Consider the following 18,978-nt stretch of genomic DNA (forward strand, 5'->3'; position numbering starts at 1 on the left):
ACACACACACACACACACACACACACACACACACACACACACACACACACACACACACACACACACACACACACACACACACACCACCTCATGAGCCAACAGAAGACATTTTGGCCATGCACTACGTGTAGTTAACAGATAACACAAGTATTCTACAGCAAACACCAAAGACAAACTGTGTGTATGTGTGTGTGTGTCTATAAAATAATGTGTGTATGTATGTGTGTGTACGTAAGAAACAACTCATGGTAACAGTGCCACCTCGTGGTTAGTCTCGGTCAAAATTGTGTCCACCTGGGAGGGAGCTATTCCACTGATCTCATGTGCTGTATTTGAATGTGCCACTCTCATGAAGGTATGTAAAAGAGTGAAGTGACAGGCTACATGTTGTTTTTATATTTTCCTCATTTTATTTTTTAAAGACTTGTGGTCCCTTGTGGGCCCAGCAGTGTGGAAGTCAGTACTATGCAACGGGAGTCTGTTCTGAAATCAGTCCAAGTTTCCAGATCTTAAGAAGCTTTTCACCTGCTCTTCAAAGTAAGGCAATGCATGTAAAATAGATTCAGTAATAAATAAATCCATTGAAATGAAGAGAGATGTCATGTAATGGAATCCTAAAGTGATTACATTTGAATTTTTTAAAATTCAGTTTAAAAAGAGCCTGGATCCTGAGGTTCACACTCAAGGCTTGATTCTAATCTCACTTACTGGTGAAAATTAGTAGTAACTTCACTGATTTTTGGTGCATTTACATCTGTGTAACACAGATGTAAGCAGACTTAGGCTGGGATTTTATTCTGTTCTTATTCAGGCAAACCTCCTGTGACATCAATGGAAGTTTGCTTGCATATGGACTAGGTATGGACATCTGGATTTGGCTCATGAGTTATAAATAAATTTTATGCATTCAGTGTCCATTTATCAGTCATTATCTTTTCTCTTTTAGACTGCTCCTCCTTCATCGACATTGTTGTTGTGTGCGATGAGTCAAACAGCATTTATCCCTGGGCTGCAGTGAGTGCATTTTTGACAAAATTTGTCCAAGGCTTAGATATAGGCCCCACGAAAACTCAGGTAAGTAAAAAAAACATTTGTTGAAACGGAAGGTAGCAATGAGTTTTATTAGCTACGTGTGACAAACTTAAAGGAAATTAAGTTTGCTAACATAAAGCTAACCCCTGGTCTGATCCTGAGAGATCCTGAATATCTACAGCTCCCATCAAAATCACTGGGATTTGCGCTAGTTCAGCATCTTTCAGGATCAGGGCTTTTGTCATAAAGCTAGCTAACGTTTCAAAAGGGAATATTCCATTTGGATGAATTTATTCCAGTACATAGTTTGTGTCAAAAGAGAGATCTAGATTATTTCCAGTATACTTAAAGGTCTGTTCTCCATTTAATAATGATGTGTAAAATCATTTAGCTATGTGCATATACTGAGAGCAGAACACATCCCCACCCCCCGAGTTTTATTACTCTCAGTATGGCTAAAGTTGTAAAACCTTTTCCATTTTAAGCCCACTTTTCATATAATCATAGCTTTCCAAAATCTACATCATTGGTGCAGAATTTTCCGTGCTTGTTTCTGAAAGTGGTCATTTTGAGAAAAATTATATTTTTAAATTTGAGGAGGATTTCCCCCCATTTTTTCAGAAGAACTAATCACCTATTTTTAAACATCAGAGGAGTAGCCATGTTAGTCTGGATCTGTAAAAAGCAGCAAAGAATCCTATGCTCCAATACTTCTATTAGTCTACAAGGTGCCACAGGACACTCTGCCTATTTTTAGACAGTGTTCTAGCAAACTTAAACAGAGGTGCATCTAATTTGATCCAACAGCTATGCGCCTAAGAACTTCACTTGAAGGTTCTGAGCTGTACAAAACACATTCTTGTGTAGAATGGAACTTGTGAGTCTAATGGAGCAAGGAACTTTAAAATTCCATTTTCAAGGTTGCTCAAGCTAATAGTCTCAGGATTTTTTTTCTCTTTTAATCTTTATTTCCTTAAAACCTGAAAACTAAATGCAAAATACTAGTATTGGCATGATATTAAGATTGCAAGCTCAATCACTCCAAGTTTAGAAAATTCAAAAACCTTGGCAGTATTTACTCAGCGATATAACAGATACTTAGTATCTTCATTGGGAGGCAGCCCAGGCTCATGATCTCCCTCTCGTCCCCTTCCCATCCCCAGATCCTCACTGGCAGGCTGCCTGGGCTCAGACCCTTCCCTCCCTTACCCCCTCCCCCCAACCAATCCCTCACTGGGAGGCAGCCTGGGCTCAGGCTCTCTTTCCTCTCCCCTCTCCCAATCCCTCATCTGGCGGTGGTGGTGGGGCTCCAGCTGTCAGCCCCAGGGCAGCAGCAGCAGCACAGAAATAAGAGTGGCAATGCGGTAGTAAGTCTGCTGTGAAAAGAGTTGCCATCAGAGCTGGGTGCTCTCTGCTCTGCCTTCAGAGCTGGGTGGCAGTCTATGTACTTGTGTGGCAAAGGATGGGGGCATAAACAACTACAGATACAAAGTATAGGGGGGGGCGTGATCAAAACAAGTCTGAGAACCAGTCTAGACCGTCCCTGAAGCAAACGTATAATTGTTGGGTTTTGTTTGTGCATAACCTTTCTTTAAATGCTATCATGATGGAGATTCCATAACTCTCCCTAGGCAATTTTCTTCCAGTGCTAAATTACCCTGATAGCTGTGAAGTTTTTCTGAAGTCTACTAAATCTCTTTGCTGTAATCTTAAGCCCATACTTCTTGTTCCTCTGCAGCGGTTAGAAGAACCGTTTATCACCCTCTCTTTTATAATGACCTTTTACATATTTGAAGTCTGTTATCATGTTGCCATCTCAGCTTCTCTTCTTCCAGACTAAACAAACCAAGTTTTTTCAATCTTCTTTTAGGTCACGTTTCCTAGACCTTTAGTTGTTGTTGGCTCTCCTGTGGACTGCCTTCCCAATTTTATCACATCTTTCCCAAAGCATAGTGCCCAGAACTGGACACAGTACTCTAGTTGAAGCCTTATCAATTGCTAGTAGAGTGCAAGAATTACTTCTCGGGTCTTGCTTTACAAACACTCTTGCTAAATACATCCCAGAATGATGGTTTGCGTATTTTTGCAAAAGTATGTACATCTGATTGACTCACTTTTTATTTGTGGTCCCCAGACGCCTTTCGTCAGTACTCCTTCCTAGGCAGTCATTTCCCATTTTGTATCTGTGAAATGCGTTATCCTCCCAAGTTGCAAGCACTTTGTATTTGTCCTTCGTTGAATTTTCCATCCTGTTAATTTAGACCATATCTCCAGGGGTCTGTCAAGATCATTTTTGAAGTTTTAATCCTCTGTAGATTTGTGATTCAGTTTGACATCGGTAGTTTAATTCTGTTGTAAATGATTTGAATGCATGACATCTATTATTTTTGTGTGATATGATGTTTAGGTGGGCTTAATTCAGTAATGGTAATGATCCAAGATATGGGTTCAATCTTGAATACTACGAAAACAAAAGATGATGTTGTTTAAGCATGTCACAGACCTTTCAAAGAGGAGGAGACTTGACTAATACTTTCAAAGCAAGTTGATTATGCAAGGTAAAGTGCACCATAATGGTGATGACTTTTGTAATTAAAGATCTGATCCTGGAAGGTGTTGAGCACTTCGTTAGGTTAGTATGCCTCGGGTGCCCTTGGGAGTTAAGTGCTCAAGACTTCTGAAGGCTCACACTACCCTTCCATGATTAGTTTCCTAGAAGATGACAAATGACCTACGAGGCAAATTGCTCATTGATCAATGCTGACTGCCACATATTGTTAAATGTTTACAGGTGTAAGCCTTGGTTGATGCGAGAAAAACCATCACAGAATTCAAACCCTTTCTCAATGGGACTTTTGACTTTTGTAGGGTTTAGCAGCAGTAAAAAATAGTAAAACTCTATTTTTGGGCAGTAAAATACTGATTACAACACGGGGGAATGATCTGTTAAGTAGCAGCACTGTTTTTCCCAATCATTTTTCAGAATAGAACTGCACTTTTTAATAGGGGTCTGAAAAACTCAGTGACTGTGGCTACATGTTTTAGGCAATCTGAATGACAGTAGATTTTCAAATTTATAGCTGTGTCACAGGGATTGCCCTTGTTTTCATTTTCCTCTGTATCTCCAAAATGGAGCTAATCCCTAATTTTTTTATTTTTTATTTATTAATTATTTTTTGCCTACAGGAGTATTGGAGTAAAGCTGGTAACCAAACTTTTTTGACATTTTTTTATCGAACATAATTGCCACAGGAAATTCAGATTAAGATTATTCAGATAAAAATTTTTCAATCTCTGATCACAAAAAGTGCATAAGTGCTAACTATTGTTTGAAGGACTTTGGCCAGATTTTTAAACATATTTAGGCACTGTGTGCTACATCTAACTAATTTAGGGAGCCTGAATTATGAATTTTCAAAGTGATTTAGGCAATTTAGGAACCAAAATCCCATTGACACTCTATTCAGGGATTTAGACTCCTAAATATTAGGGCATGGCTACCTGGCGCTTTACAGCGCTGGGCAACTTTCGCCGTCAGCGGGTGTGTGAAAAAACCACCCCCCGAGCGCTGCAAGATACAGCCGCTGTAAAGCGCGCAGTGATAAACAGTGCTGCAGCACTGGGAGCGCGGTTCCCAGTGTGCAAGCTACACCCGTAGAGAATGTGGAGTACGTGCAGCGCTGGGAGAGCTCTCTCCCAGCGCTGGCGCTGCGACCACACTCGCACTTCAAAGCGCTGCCGCGGCAGCGCTTTGAAGTTTCAAGTGTAGCCATAAATAAATAAATCCTTTTAAAAATGATAGCTGAAATCAGTTAGGCATAGCACAGCTCAGGTGTAGCACAGCAGCACCTAAATATGTTTAAAAATCTGGCCCTATGTGTTACAGTAAAAAAACACTCCAGATGCACTTTGTTCTAATTCAATGATGGAAGCATACATTAAAATATGCATATAAAATGGCATACATTATATACATTCACATTTAATAAGCCTAGTGCTTTATTTATCACAGAAGTCATGCTTTTTCCTCTGAATCTGGTGGACGGCCCACAGCCACAAAAGTCATGGTTATTGTGACAGATGGTGAATCACATGATGGCTCAAGTTTGAAAGAAGTGATAACTAAATGCAATGAGGACAAAATAACCAGATTTGGCATAGCTGTAAGTAATACTATAATTAATGCTGTAATTTTGGTGAGACTGATTTAATTAAAAGTATGTATTCATGCATCATTATATCAGCAAGACTGAGATGGCGAGGGAGGTCATGTTTAGAAGCCACTGTAATATCAGCAGGCTTCATTAGAATTATTATTGTTATCTGTTTATGTTTATATTTGTTAGCTGAAAATAGTAGGATTAGTCGACTCTCTGTGATATTCTTTTTAGTTCCCATTGTATATGAAATACAAGATATTTCAAAGTTGATAAGTTGTTCAGTAAAGTGAATTCAGAATGCAGGGCTTGATCTTCCTTCTGCCCTACACCTTAGATAGTCATTTATCGTGTGTGAAGGGATTGGAAAATTCTACTATTCTGCTTTTGTAGCATTACACACCCACTTTGTGCTCCTTCGGCCTGGATGGAAATGACTGCACCAGTTGCAAAGTGGGGGAATTCAAATTCAGTTTATTGACCTTAATATTTATTATAAATGGCAGAAATGTTGCATTTTTCTTATGCATTCCCATCACCTCACCTTATCTACAGATGTCAGGAGACTGATGTAAAATCCATGATGGGAAGGGTGTGAAGGATCAGGGGAAACTACAGACTTTGCCTGGAATGTGCATGTTAATTTCATTTTCCTATCATGTATAAAATATCTCTCTGTGTGTGATACTGAGGGAAATGGAGCCACACTGAGGTTTCTTTTTCTCCCTTTGCAAGGTTTTGGGATACTTAATCAGAAATGAACTCGATACTAAAAATTTAATTAAAGAAATCAAAGGAATTGCGAGTCTTCCGACAGAAAAATATTTTTTTAACGTGTCATCTGAGGCTGCACTGTTGGAAGAAGCCGGAACACTGGGAGAACGCATATTTAGCATAGAAGGTAATATATCCATTGGGGCTGAGGAGTTGTTGACAGTTTACACCAGCTGAGGATCTACTCCCTGTTTTTATTAAGGGGTCACAGGCTGTCTTTGCATGAATGTATGATAAATGCTGATGTGACCCATTCATTATTAAAATCTTGATAAACATTATTACCTTTTTACCGATTAGATTTCCATACTGTACAACTGTTGTGTATATTTTGGGTGAACTTTTGGGAGCAAATTATTTTTCTGACAAATTGTTCCAGTCATGCTTCTGCTGACTTCAATGGCAGAAGGATTGGGCCCAGTATGTAGCAACAATATTGTTCAACAGACTCAATGATACAGGAGTAACTTTCAAAATAATGGTTATTGCACCAGGTACCGATCAAGGAGATACATTCCAAATGGAAATGTCACAGGTGGGCTTCAGTGCGTATTACTCACAAAAAAAGGTACGTATATCTAATCATTTAGTGTATAAGGCTGGTATGATACAAAAACTGTCTCAAATGAAATATGTAGATTAATTACATATACATAAGTTCATGTATAAATTTAACAAAATAAGTATCTAAACATAATTAATTTAAATGGATTACACCATACATGAACTGTAACTTCTGCTTCCCTTGTACTGTGAAAGAGTAGGTAGCTCTAAAATTCTGATTTGATTTTTTTAAGGATGTTCTGATGTTAGGTGCTGTTGGGGCTTATGACTGGAGTGGGACTGTAGTCCAGGAGACCTCAAACCAAGTGACTACATTCCCTAATCAAGCATTTGAAAAAATTCTACAAGACAGAAACCATAGCTCGTATTTAGGTAAGGGACTGTAACATTTGTTATATAGCATATCTAAAGTTAATCAAAGACAGGTGACAATGGCAAATTACCTTCCAGCAGTCTCCTGTTTTAAGAACTGATTTGAGAGGAAAGGGAGATTCTGTTCATAAATGGATTTCATTTAATGGTCAATTGATTCACTGAAACTGAATGAAACATTTTAATTATTTTTAAAACTGAATGAATGTTAACTGTAATATTAATGACATGAGATGAAAAATTCTTGGGACACATACATTACAAGAATGTGAGAAACTACAGGGATTGAAAAGGGCTACTTAGTTTATAATCAGGGGTCTGTTTATATCCCTGATTTTTGTTTGCATATATACTTTCTATTTGACTCTAGATCAGTAGCTTATTTAGTTGTCAGCAACTAATCCATGTTCATTCCTTCAGTGGCCTTTTTCAGTTTGATTTATGTTCTTAGTAACATTTTTACAGTTTAATAGACATTTTATTTATATCTGCTATTAGTTTTCTGACATACATTTCTGTTCTCAGCCAAAATCAGCAATCTTTACACCTCGGTGACCTGTTATATTCCACACTGATACAATATGTACTTTGGAACAGTGAGAGCCAGGAGTGTTAGATATCTTGTAATATACAGGAAACCACCATTTTTGTTTAGGCTTTCACCATTCATTTTTGATAGACTTGTTTTTTCATCCTAATGAGGGATTTCTGTACGGCAGTCTCTGGTTGATCCCTTGACACTTTATCAATGGCATTAAACACCAAAATGACTCTTCTTAGAATAATAGTTTATATTTGCCTGGTAAAACTTCTCCAAGTTTTACTGTTAAATTGCTCTTCAGTGTAAGCCTAAACCTTATAGCAAAATGTTTTTGTTCTCTTCTGTTAATGTAAATTTAGTGTAGTAATATAATAGAAATACAAAGTATGTAGTAAAACTGGTTTACAGATATAATTCATAGTTAAAATGCTTCCCAGCATTAAGATATTTCCTGCAGAGCAGCTTAAGTTATAATACTGGTGGAGAGGATTACAAATTTTTAGAAAAAGTCAATCAATCTGAAACCTATGATTGATGGACTGTTAATATGTCCTACTATGTACAGTCAAGCACTGTAGTGTGTTCATTAACTGGGATTAGTGGTCTTGTGGGAGAGTGCATTGAGCCCATCATAATCAGTGGGTTTCCTTCCCAGACATGGCCCAATTTGAAGAATGGCCTCTAGTTCCTTCTCCCTCCTTCATTCCAGGGCCACCATTTCCACCTTTTTTCCTAACTCTCATTTGCATTCAGCGACATTTTTGTTGTCTGCTTCTTGCTCTATAAGCCAGTGTTGCCCTACAAATTGGTCAGGAGGAGTTACATTTCACTATCCTCCCTGAAAACCATATCTCCTTGACAAATAAATGCAAGTGTAAGTGAGGTAGGTGATGAGTGACAATATAGCTTCCAAACTTGAATCTCTGACCTGGCCATACAGTGTTTTGCCGCTAGGACACCATGTCATCTCATCTTCTGTTCTTCTAATGGGTAACTAAGGACTTGTGTATGCAGAGAAATAGTCCAGAATAGCTACTGCGGAATAGCTGTTCTGTACTAGCTCCACATATAGACACTCTTAGGGCAAGTCTACACTTAAAATGCTGCAGTGCAGCTGTACCTCTGTAGTGCTTCAGTGAAGATGCTGCTATGCCAACAACAGAGCTTCTCCCATCAGTGAAGTTAATCCACCTCCACTAGACATGGTAGCTATGTCAACAGAAGTCCTACTGTCGACATAGTACTGTCTACCCCAGTATAACTGTTGCTCAAGACTGTGGATTTTTCACATCCCTGAGCAACTTAGTGATATTGATGTAAGTTTGTAATGTAGACCTGGCCTTATTTTACAACGAGGACCTTTATGTATTTTAACTTAAACCACTTTGGAAGTGCAGAATGAGAATGTTTGTTTGCACAGAGAGCTTGTGCAGAATAGATATTGTATTGTATTAATAGCTAATTCATGCCCTAGCTTATAACCTTAGTAGGCAACCCATAACTCTGCCTCCTTTACTAGATAATATTTCACAACAGTTATGTTGACTTCTTTTCTAGGTTATTCTGTTGCTATTATCTCAACCCAGAACGCTGTCTATTTTGTTGCTGGTGCACCAAGATCAAACTACACTGGCAGAGTAGTGGTTTATGACATTGACAGCCATGGCAGGGTCACAGTTGTTCAGTCCCAGAGAGGGGATCAGGCAAGTACAATCATTTATTCATGGACATAAATTTTGTAGATATCTATTTTTATTGATGCTGCACTGAAACTGGTTATTCATGGTTGGCAGTGGTAATATGTCTTTCTAAAATGATTTTTTTCTTGCAAAATGTTTAGCATCAGATCTATCCATTCCCCTGTAGCTACACCCTTGCAGTGAATTTGAGATTTTCTGTGACTTTCATACAGTCTCTCGTAGAATCATGGCAATTAGGTATGGGAAAAAACAGTATCAGGTCCTCTATGTAAATACCTCTAGTTGGGGAGACTCCATGGACATCAATCCACTCTTCATGTGAGGTCTTCTGGAGGAGAGATGGTACTGCAAGATTGATTTGCAGGTTCATGATATTCCTTTTTCTCCATTGTGAAAGCCTTGTCATGATGCTGAAAGTTTGAATTTTTATGTTATGAAAGCCAACAAATATAAAAGTAAATCACAGGTTGGGCTATTTCATGTGCACATTTTAACATAAAAAAGAAATAAATTGCACAGCACTCTTTTCTCCATTTATAGTCGCATTACACTATGTTAGTGCCATAGCAGCAACAGTATGATGCTGTCCAAAAAATAATGAAGAGAAACAAGGTGGGTGAGGTAATAATGGTTACTCAGTAAGTGGCTGAATGTTCTAACATGTAGGCATGTTACACAAGTAGCTTTTCTTGTGAGTGGTCCCATTTAATTCAGTTGGACTGTTCACATACACATGCAAGGGTTTGCAGGATGAGGTGCAGAAACAATGTAATTTTAAAAAGACAAATAAATTACTCACGTTATCAATTCCAGATTGGCTCCTACTTTGGCAGTGTGGTATGTGCAGTGGATGTTAACAGAGATTCAGTTACAGATGTGCTGCTAGTAGCTGCACCAATGTTCATGAGTATTCTTTTTAAATTCATTATAAAAAGAGGGAGAGAACTGACAAGGTAGCTTGGGTGGGGTTTGGGAGGAGGATAGGAGGGAAGGAAAAGGCCACTAAAAAAATTTCAAAATAATGACAGCCTTTTCATTGGGCTGTCCACTGGGGTGGAATGAGCGGATGCACGGAGCCTCCCCCGATGCATTCTTAGTCGTCTGGTGGGGAGGGAGGCTAAGGACTTAGGTTCATGTTCTGGACATGTTGCTTGCACTGAGATGTGACATCCACATTCATGATAGACCCATGATATTCTCAATTCTAGCACCAAGTTCTTGCTGTGATTTCCTGGGACAGAAGTACTGCTGAAAAGAAGCTGAGTCCATCGTTGTCAGATTTGTCACCTAGGCTACATTATATTTTTTCTGCCTCCTGATTGACTGACTGAATTTTTTTAAACAGGAGATCAACAAACATCTGGTAGATATTTTCAGATGAATACATGTTTGTAGTAAAATTCCTGAAATGCTTGGCGTATGTGGACCGTCTTATGACTGAATGGTGGACATCTGAATATTCATGCTAGACATTCAGTATGACTCCATGCAGCATAGAAAACACAGAGAAGAGTGGAGAGTGTTACTATTCTATCAGTTCTAGTTAGAACTACTGATGTAAAACTAGTGCATTTGATACTTATGGGCCATAATCAGCAGCCCTTACATCAAAGCCTTTGAGTAGCAATTAAGGATTGCAAAACTGTTTACTAGGTGGAGGAATCAATCCCTATCTACTCTGAAACTTCTCTGCATTTCTTTTTTGTTTTTGTTTTTGTTTTGTTTTCAATCTGGTGCTGACACCTGGCGGGGAGCCTGAGAAACAAATGCCATTTCAAGAACATGGGAGGTGCTGGGGAGTGGGAACTCACATACACTGAGCAAATGAATGTGGAGAGAACTGGGAGTGGCAGAAAAGAACTCAACCTGCTCAGAGTTCTAATTCTGCTTCTGTCAATAGCATTTTCCCCCAGGCTATTAAGAAGGACAAAGGCACTCCTGAGGAGAGCTGATACAACAGTTCACTTTGATAATAGGCAAAAAAAACCCCGAATAAAACAAAACCCAGACATTTAGTGGATGGATTTTTCACGTTTTCAAATAGAAAACGATTGGGAAACTATGATTAATATTTTTTAGTCTTTGTTAAATGATTAACTTAAAATTATTTAAAATATGATTTTCAGAGTGATGCAGAAGTGATTTTAGAATAGCATGGAATTATGTCATTTGCCTGTGCTACAGGAATTAAGTGCTAGCCATTGTGGATAAACAGTCTGACTAGCATAGTGTATTTGTGTACAAAACAATGAGAATACATGGCAAACACAAAGATATTTTGTTTTGATGATATTTTTTAAGATAGATAATGCAATATTACCACATAGACCGTTTTTCAACACTTTTTCTTCAGTTGGCAATAGGAAGGTCAGGAATACTAGTGTTTCCACAAATGGGTTTTGCATTAGCTAGTAGGAAATTCCATTTCTGTTTCAAAGAATTATGTCCAGTTACAAGAATTTCCATTCTCTATGCGTAAAAATTGCTAATCCAAAGCTGGACAATTCATTTATGGATCCCAAGGCCAGAAGGACAATATTGTGATCATCTAGTCTGACATTACAGTACAACACAGGCCATAGAATTTTCCAAAAGTAATTCCTAGAGCATATCCAAGAGAAACATCCAATCTTGATTTAAAATTAGTCAATGATGGAGAATCCACTGTGACCCTTGGTAAATTGTTCCAATGGTTAATTACTCTCTCCATTAAAAATTTATCAATGGATATTTGAAAAATTATGGAACATTTAGAACAATCAGATGAGGAAACTGAGGATTGTAAAGACTCAGAAATGCATTTACATGTGCAATTAATACTCTTCTTTGCATGCTTTAATTTTTCTCCTGTAACATTTGCTAAGACTGAAGGACCTTACAAAGCTAAGTGAATAGGTAACATGATGGGACATACCGTTCAGTGCTGGCAAGTCCAAGGAAATGCACATTGGAAAAGAATAATATAGATATTTTTTCCCTTTAATATACTGACACAGTAGCTTTGTTCTTTCTTGTATTGTTAAAAGGGAATTTTGGATCAACAAGAACTCTTAGAAGGTCCACAAGGGTTAGAAAATGCTCGGTTTGGATCTGCTATGGCTACCCTTTCAGATATTGATTTGGATGGGTTTAATGATGTGATAATAGGAGCACCTTTAGAAAATCAGAATTCTGGAGCTGTTTACATTTACAATGGCAATCTAAGGACTATACGTACCAAATATTCACAGGTAAATAAATTTGTTACATAATACTGTATTCAAAGGCTTGTGATGTGATACAAAAATTCAGCTAGATTCAAAATGAAGGATTTGACATAATAAGGAGTTTTTGTTAGCTGGTATTCTATCCCCTTTAAATACTGTGTCATATTCTGTAGGCTCTTATTGGCTGTTTTGAGAATCACTTCCTTTTCTTCCAGTGTATGGCAGCCCTAAATACTCCCAGGATAACACCTGTGCAGCTGATAGCTAAGGGTACAGAGATAGGTGACGTGAACATTTGTTGGGAGGAAGCCTAGCCCACTGAATCTATAATTACATTTTTAACCCTGTACACCAAGTTGATTCATTTCCAGAAAAGGTTTTAAGCAGCCCATTATTTAGCCTTGTAGAGTTGGTGCACACCAAAAAATATTGGGTTAATTCCAAATGTGCAGGCTTTAAAAGTACAGAATTTAAGGATGAGACTTTCAAAGGCACAAAGGGGAATTAGATACCCAAATCCCATAGATTGAAATAATAATACTGTAACATGTTTCTCTCATGAGAATTCTCCTGATGCAAAAGAGGTTTGTTAGAAGATTTTGTTAAATTTTCCAATCCTTGAGAATTGCTTCATGTGAGATGGAAATAAAGCTTTTCAATAATGACTAGTTGGCATGCAGCAATCTGTCTGCTTGGTCAATTTACTACCAAGATTTAAAAAAATATATAATTATTTGCTGTCTCAGAAAAAAGGAACCCTTACAAATAATTGAGAGACCAGCCACAAAAGAGTTTGTCTAAACAAATATGTTGCATCCTAATAGAATAACTGTGAAAATCAAATGCTTATGCTGCTTTTTGTCTGTAATCAAGCTCTCTCTTTCTAGAAAATTTTAGGATCAAATTCTGCTTTCAGACAACTACTCCAGTACTTTGGAAGATCAGTAGATGGCCATGAAGACTTAAATGGTGACGGCATTACTGATGTATCTGTTGGTGCTGATGGAAATGTGGTTCAACTCTGGTTAGTCAATTATTTTGGCCAGACAGTGTTTTAATATTTTGGATATAAGTAGTGTATTTGTTTTATGAAATGGCAAAACATTCCCCAACCTCCAACCCACCTCCACTCATGGCATGTGTATGGGACTAACACAGTTGTTTTCTCATGATTCTGCTAATAGAGTAGCTAGTTGAAAAATAATGTTGGACTACACTGTTTTCAATTGCCAGTAATGAATAATGGACAGACCTATTTGGAAGAGCTGTTCTATAGAGTAAGCAAATAGAGCAGTGAAATAAAATTGGCACCTACTTCTGACAATATTATTCTTTTCTGTCCTGTGGACAATGCATACCTGACAAGATTAGTTTACAAGTTTCATCACATAAAAACAAGAACAGTTTCACAAGTGCTTCCCAAAGCAATACTGGGTATGTCTCCCAAGCAACTGTCAGCCAACTCGGGTTTGGGCTGTGGGTCTGTTTCATTGCTGTGTAGACTTCTGGGCTCAGACTGGACCCCAAGCTCTGGGACCCTCCCACCTCGCGGCGTCCTGGAAGTCCATACTCCAGCCCAAGTCCGGAAGTCTACACAGCAATGAAACAGACCCACAGCCCAAGTCCTGTGAGCCTAAGTTATAATATAATATAACTATAATTATATTATAATTAGTTATAATATAATAATTAATATTATATAATATAACTATAATTATATTATAACTTGGGCTCACAGGACTTGGGCTGTGGGTCTGTTTCTTTGCTGTGTAGACTTCCGGAATTGGGCTGGAGTATGGACTTCCAAGACCCCACGAGGCGGGAGTGTCCCAGAGCTTGTGATCCAGTGTGAGCCCAGAAGTCTACACAGCAATGAAACAGCCCCACAGCCCAAACCCAAGTTGACTGACAGTTGATGTGTAGAGTTGGCTGGTACGGGCCAGCCCTGGGGTTTTCTTTGCTGTGCACACATACCCGTTGTGTGCAGCACATTGCCTGGTGCTAAGTTGAAACATAGCTTGATAAATAGCTTCACTCCTCGGTTATCCATGTCTTCACCAGGCGTCCCCAAGGATATTATAGAGACACTTAATGAAGTATGAGTTTGCACTGGTAACAGAATTAAAAATATAAATAAATTGCCACTTCTTGCATCATAAAATCAAATTAAAAAACAATGGCCGTCTAGTACCTTTTATCCACAGTGAAACTTTTGGTTGATGTCATCAGGCACTCCATATATACATTAGAAAGCTGTATGACACTTAAATTTGTTTTAGTTTGATCAATAAAAGGTATTAATATCTCTCCTTTACTCTGAAATTTGATCTAACTTGACAAAAAGTGAAGCTCATTAAAGTATATATGTAAATGTAAAATGCAAACAGGAAAATCAGTTGTTAACATCATCTTGGATTGGTTTTGCAGTATTTTTTTTAGTTCTTCAAAACAACTCTTTGGAATCTTGACTACTTAATGACAGTTACATTTTTTTTTTCACACAAGCTAATTAAGAAGAAATGTAACTGCTCTGCTCCACCATTAAGGTCAATGACTTTCCTAAAAGAACAGCAGTTTTCCTTACGGAAAAATACAAGAACTTGATTCTGTCTTATGAACAATTATTTAAAATATTAAGAATATTAATATTAACATCATAAATCTCCCATTGTACTGTATCAGTTAGTGTCACAACATAAAGAGAGATTTGAAAAAGAATATTAGCTATTAAAAAGAACCATTTCATCAAAGAAAGATAACTGTACCAGGCTGGCATTATATGAAATTTTACAGTGGGGACCATTATAAAAAAACATCGTAGTCACAGATAGGCCTATCCCAGAACTAAGTTTCTGATTTACTCCGGGTCCTTGAAATCACATGTAGCCATCTCTTTTTGTTTCAGGTCACAAAGCATTGCAAATGTGTCCATAAGAGCATCATTTGTACCTGAGAAAATCAGTCTGCTGAATAAGAACACTGAGGTAGCCGTCAAAATGTGTTTCAGTGCCAAGTTTAGACCTGCTAATAGAAATAACCAAGTGGGTAAGAATACCTAAGGCATTGCTTATGTGAATTATGTTGAAAGTGTTGCAATTCTAATATACTGGGGAAAATAAAAAACTAATATTGGATTACCAGCCTGTAAAAGTTTTTGTTTTATTTTAAAGCATTGCTGTCATCACTGACCTACCGTCTTTGGAAAGTGAGAGACAAGTTATACTGAAAAAAGTGCAGACTTCTCACCTACCCTGTTAGCACTCTGAAGTGCCATCAGGGAGAGAGGAGTAAAGGCAAGGGAGCTCAGAGGCTAGTTTCATTGCATTTTGCTCTCTAGTTGTCCTTCAGCTGCACTCCAGGCCTGTCATCAGCTTTGATCACTTTGGAGGAGGAAAGGAGTAACTTAAGAAGATGTCAGGAGTACAGAGCTTGTTTCCAGGTTTCTATTTGAAGCTGCAGCAGTGACCATATCTTCTCTCTTCAACAAAAAAAGATGTCTTCTATTGTGAAATCACTCATGCTGCTACCTCTGATGCGAGCAGACAGGAGCTCTTTTTGGATAATAGAAGAGAATTAGACAGGACAACCCAAACTACATGATTTTAAAAAAATAATTTAAAGCCCAATCTTGGGTCTTTCACTAGGCTTGTCCATCATCATTTTTAGGAAGTTGGGGAAATAGAAAAATATTATGAGTGTCCTTTAAGGACTTATGATACAATATTGTCCGACCTTACCTGATCAACTATCTTTACACCAAATAATTGGCAAAATAAGTTTGACCACTTCTCTACTGAATATAGTACCTTTTCAGTGCTTACAATTTGTGAGAAACAAAATAACAATGAATTTCCATAGTAAGCACTCATAGTAAAATTTAAAAAAAAATTAAAGCTGAAAATGCAGCTTGATGGATGACTAGATGTAGAGTGCTTTATAGACTGGTACATTTAGAGTTCTGCGATATGATTGCAAGGCATCTGTATTTGGCATATTCCTGGCCTTGCAGAATGACCTCTTGCCCAGGTTACAGACTCTCACACCCTCAGTAGATACTGGATTGTTTACCATTTTTTAGAAGGTTTCATGTTTAGCAAGCTAAAGAAGCAGCAAAATATTCTTGGGTTTTATGGCAAAACCAGTCATTCTATAATACTGAAGCCTGATTCTGATGGGAGTTGCACTGAAATTCGGACTCCACCAAAATTTGTTCCATTGCTTTTGTAGATATTAGATACAATGCAACACTGGATGCTGATCTCCAGTCATCTAGAGTGACTTCTAGAGGATTATTCAAAGAAAACAATGAGAGATATATACAGAAAAATATTGTTGTAAGTTCTGCAGAGACCTGTGTTGAGCACATCTTTAATGTACAGGTAAGCAGTCTCAAACACCCTCATGTGTCTTAAGTAATGTAAGAAAGAAATGGGTGACTTTTACATCCGAAAATCAGAATTTTATTTGATATAGTCAATAACTTAATATCTAACCAAATCTCAGACACCTCAGACATCTTAAAAATATATGTCCTATTCAAATCAAATCATGGCAAAACTCACATTCATAGATATTAAGGCAGGAATAGACAATTATGATCATTTAGTCCGATCTCCTTCAAATAGGCCAAAGACCGTCATCCAGTAATTTCTGCATAAAGCCCATGATTTCAGTGGGGTCAGGATTTCACCCACAGAATGGACCATTCCACAGCTGGCTGTACAAGGATATAAGTGGCAAAAATTTTTTTGTTTTTTTTTTTATTTAAAAAAAAACCTAGGCAAACAACCTAGGCCATCTTCTGGTGTGTACCAGCCCTAGAAGGCTGCATAAAGGGGCTGCAGAATAGGCTGGTCTTTTCAGGAAGTGAGTCAACCTGGTATGCAGACATAAAAAACCCAACTTCCCCTCTTTATAACAATGAAAACAACCCAGATTCCTAAAGCTGCAGTAAACCCCTTGCTTGATTCCATGAACGATGATGAGAATGTGTCAGGGAACTGGTTCTTTTATTCCTGCCTTCAGTAAAGAATTTAAAAAGTACCCGAACCAATCTATTTACAGGTAGTTAACTTTGGGGATTTTTTCCATTTCCTCATACATCTAGTCACCACTAGGGCAAATGTTTTGGGTCACATCCATCAACTCCTCTTGGTTCAGCCTCAATTCAGAGCTGTCAGCCATAGAGAGGGATTGGGACGAGAGGGTTTTTTAATCAGTCTGTCACTGATCTGGGAAGAACCCATTCACTACTAGGAAATCAGGCAGGGGTGATGGTGGGGAGACATACTCCACATGTTTAGTGCTTCCCCTGATGTCATTTGTAAGGTCCATTTGCCATATATGCTAGTCAGGCAAAATGAAGTAGAGTCAGTGAATCCATCCTGGGGAAAGGGCTGGACTTACACAGCCAGGAAAGAATGAAACAGGTTTCATGTGGCTGCTTCCAAGGGGTAACTTCATCTTCTGAATAGCAAGCAGCCTCTGCAACAGCAGGGACTTTCCAGGCATCAGAGTCACAAACAATTACAGCCTCTACAAATCCTTAGGTATTATAATGGAAATGCTGACACCGGTAGGTTCTGCTTTAATACTGCTTAGCAGACCAGCACAAGAAAAAACAAAAGGTTAAAAAGAGGCAATGCTGCAATTTTAAAAGAAGAGAAGAAACACTTTGTGTTAGTCTCTGTTGTTTACAAGATGTTAAATATTATTAATGGAAAATATGTAATACTGTTTTCAATGATCTGCTGAACAGCTAATTGTCAATGAATATATATATGTGTTATAGGAGCCTTCTGATGCTGTAAACTCCCTTAGTCTGCGCATTGATATTAGCCTCAAGAATCCTGGCTCCAGTCCTGTCCTTGATATATATTCACCTGCCGCTGTGGCCTACAGTGTAAGTATAGGATGTTACTGTATGAAAGCACACAGTGCCCCCCCTAAACACTGCTCCTGTTGTCACCAACAGAGTATGTAAAGATGAAGGATAGTCTTATGGTTAAAGCATTGTAGTGACGACAGAAGGCATGGGTTCATTTCCCAGTTTTAAGTTGTATGACTTTACAAAAGCTGCTTAGTGTCTATAGGTCTCACTGAAGCATCTATAAAATGGGGATAATACAACTAAGCTATCTCTGAGATGCTGAAGTTAAATTAGATGTAGTCGGTCTGGTCCTCAAATTGTAAATTGAAACTAAAGAAATACAGGAAAATATTTCTTCCCTTTCCTGTAGATCCCTTTTGTTAAGGACTGTGGTGAGGATGAACTCTGCATTTCTGATCTTGTTCTTGAGGTTCAACAGAAAACCAATGATGGGTAAGTGTTAAATAAAGTGAGTTTTTCGTAAGGGACATTTTTGCCAACTGAATTCTGAATAAAAACGTAAGAGTTTCTTTGCAAAGCAGCAAATATTTATAGAAAAATATACAGAGAGTCAGTTTCTACCACTAATAGAGGCTGAGAAACCAGCTGTTGTAGACAGATGTATGACTGTGCTGGAAGGCAACTGAATTCTTACAGTTATTTTGCTTTTAAAGAGAATTACAGCATTTCTACTGTTAAAACTTAATAATCTTATATTGATAGTACATAGTGAAGATTTTGCAGCTTTACAGAAAATGTTCAT

General features: G+C 38.0%; 1 protein-coding gene across 1 annotated transcript in view; it reads left to right on the forward strand.

The window, feature by feature from the left end:
- Positions 1 to 18,978, forward strand: part of ITGA2 (integrin subunit alpha 2) — a 100,340-nt gene that overhangs the window by 60,593 nt on the left and 20,769 nt on the right. The window contains 16 exon segments of the mRNA XM_075066941.1: positions 423 to 537; positions 947 to 1,074; positions 3,440 to 3,454; positions 3,456 to 3,572; positions 5,028 to 5,195; positions 5,925 to 6,090; positions 6,458 to 6,531; positions 6,761 to 6,899; positions 8,998 to 9,143; positions 9,954 to 10,071; positions 12,162 to 12,370; positions 13,234 to 13,370; positions 15,252 to 15,391; positions 16,574 to 16,725; positions 18,138 to 18,248; positions 18,586 to 18,668. Of these exon segments, the coding sequence (XP_074923042.1) occupies positions 423 to 537; positions 947 to 1,074; positions 3,440 to 3,454; positions 3,456 to 3,572; positions 5,028 to 5,195; positions 5,925 to 6,090; positions 6,458 to 6,531; positions 6,761 to 6,899; positions 8,998 to 9,143; positions 9,954 to 10,071; positions 12,162 to 12,370; positions 13,234 to 13,370; positions 15,252 to 15,391; positions 16,574 to 16,725; positions 18,138 to 18,248; positions 18,586 to 18,668 (2,018 nt within the window).

The sequence above is a fragment of the Chelonoidis abingdonii genome, chromosome 6 (assembly GCF_003597395.2).
Source record: "Chelonoidis abingdonii isolate Lonesome George chromosome 6, CheloAbing_2.0, whole genome shotgun sequence".
NCBI classification, from domain to species: Eukaryota; Metazoa; Chordata; order Testudines; family Testudinidae; genus Chelonoidis; species Chelonoidis abingdonii.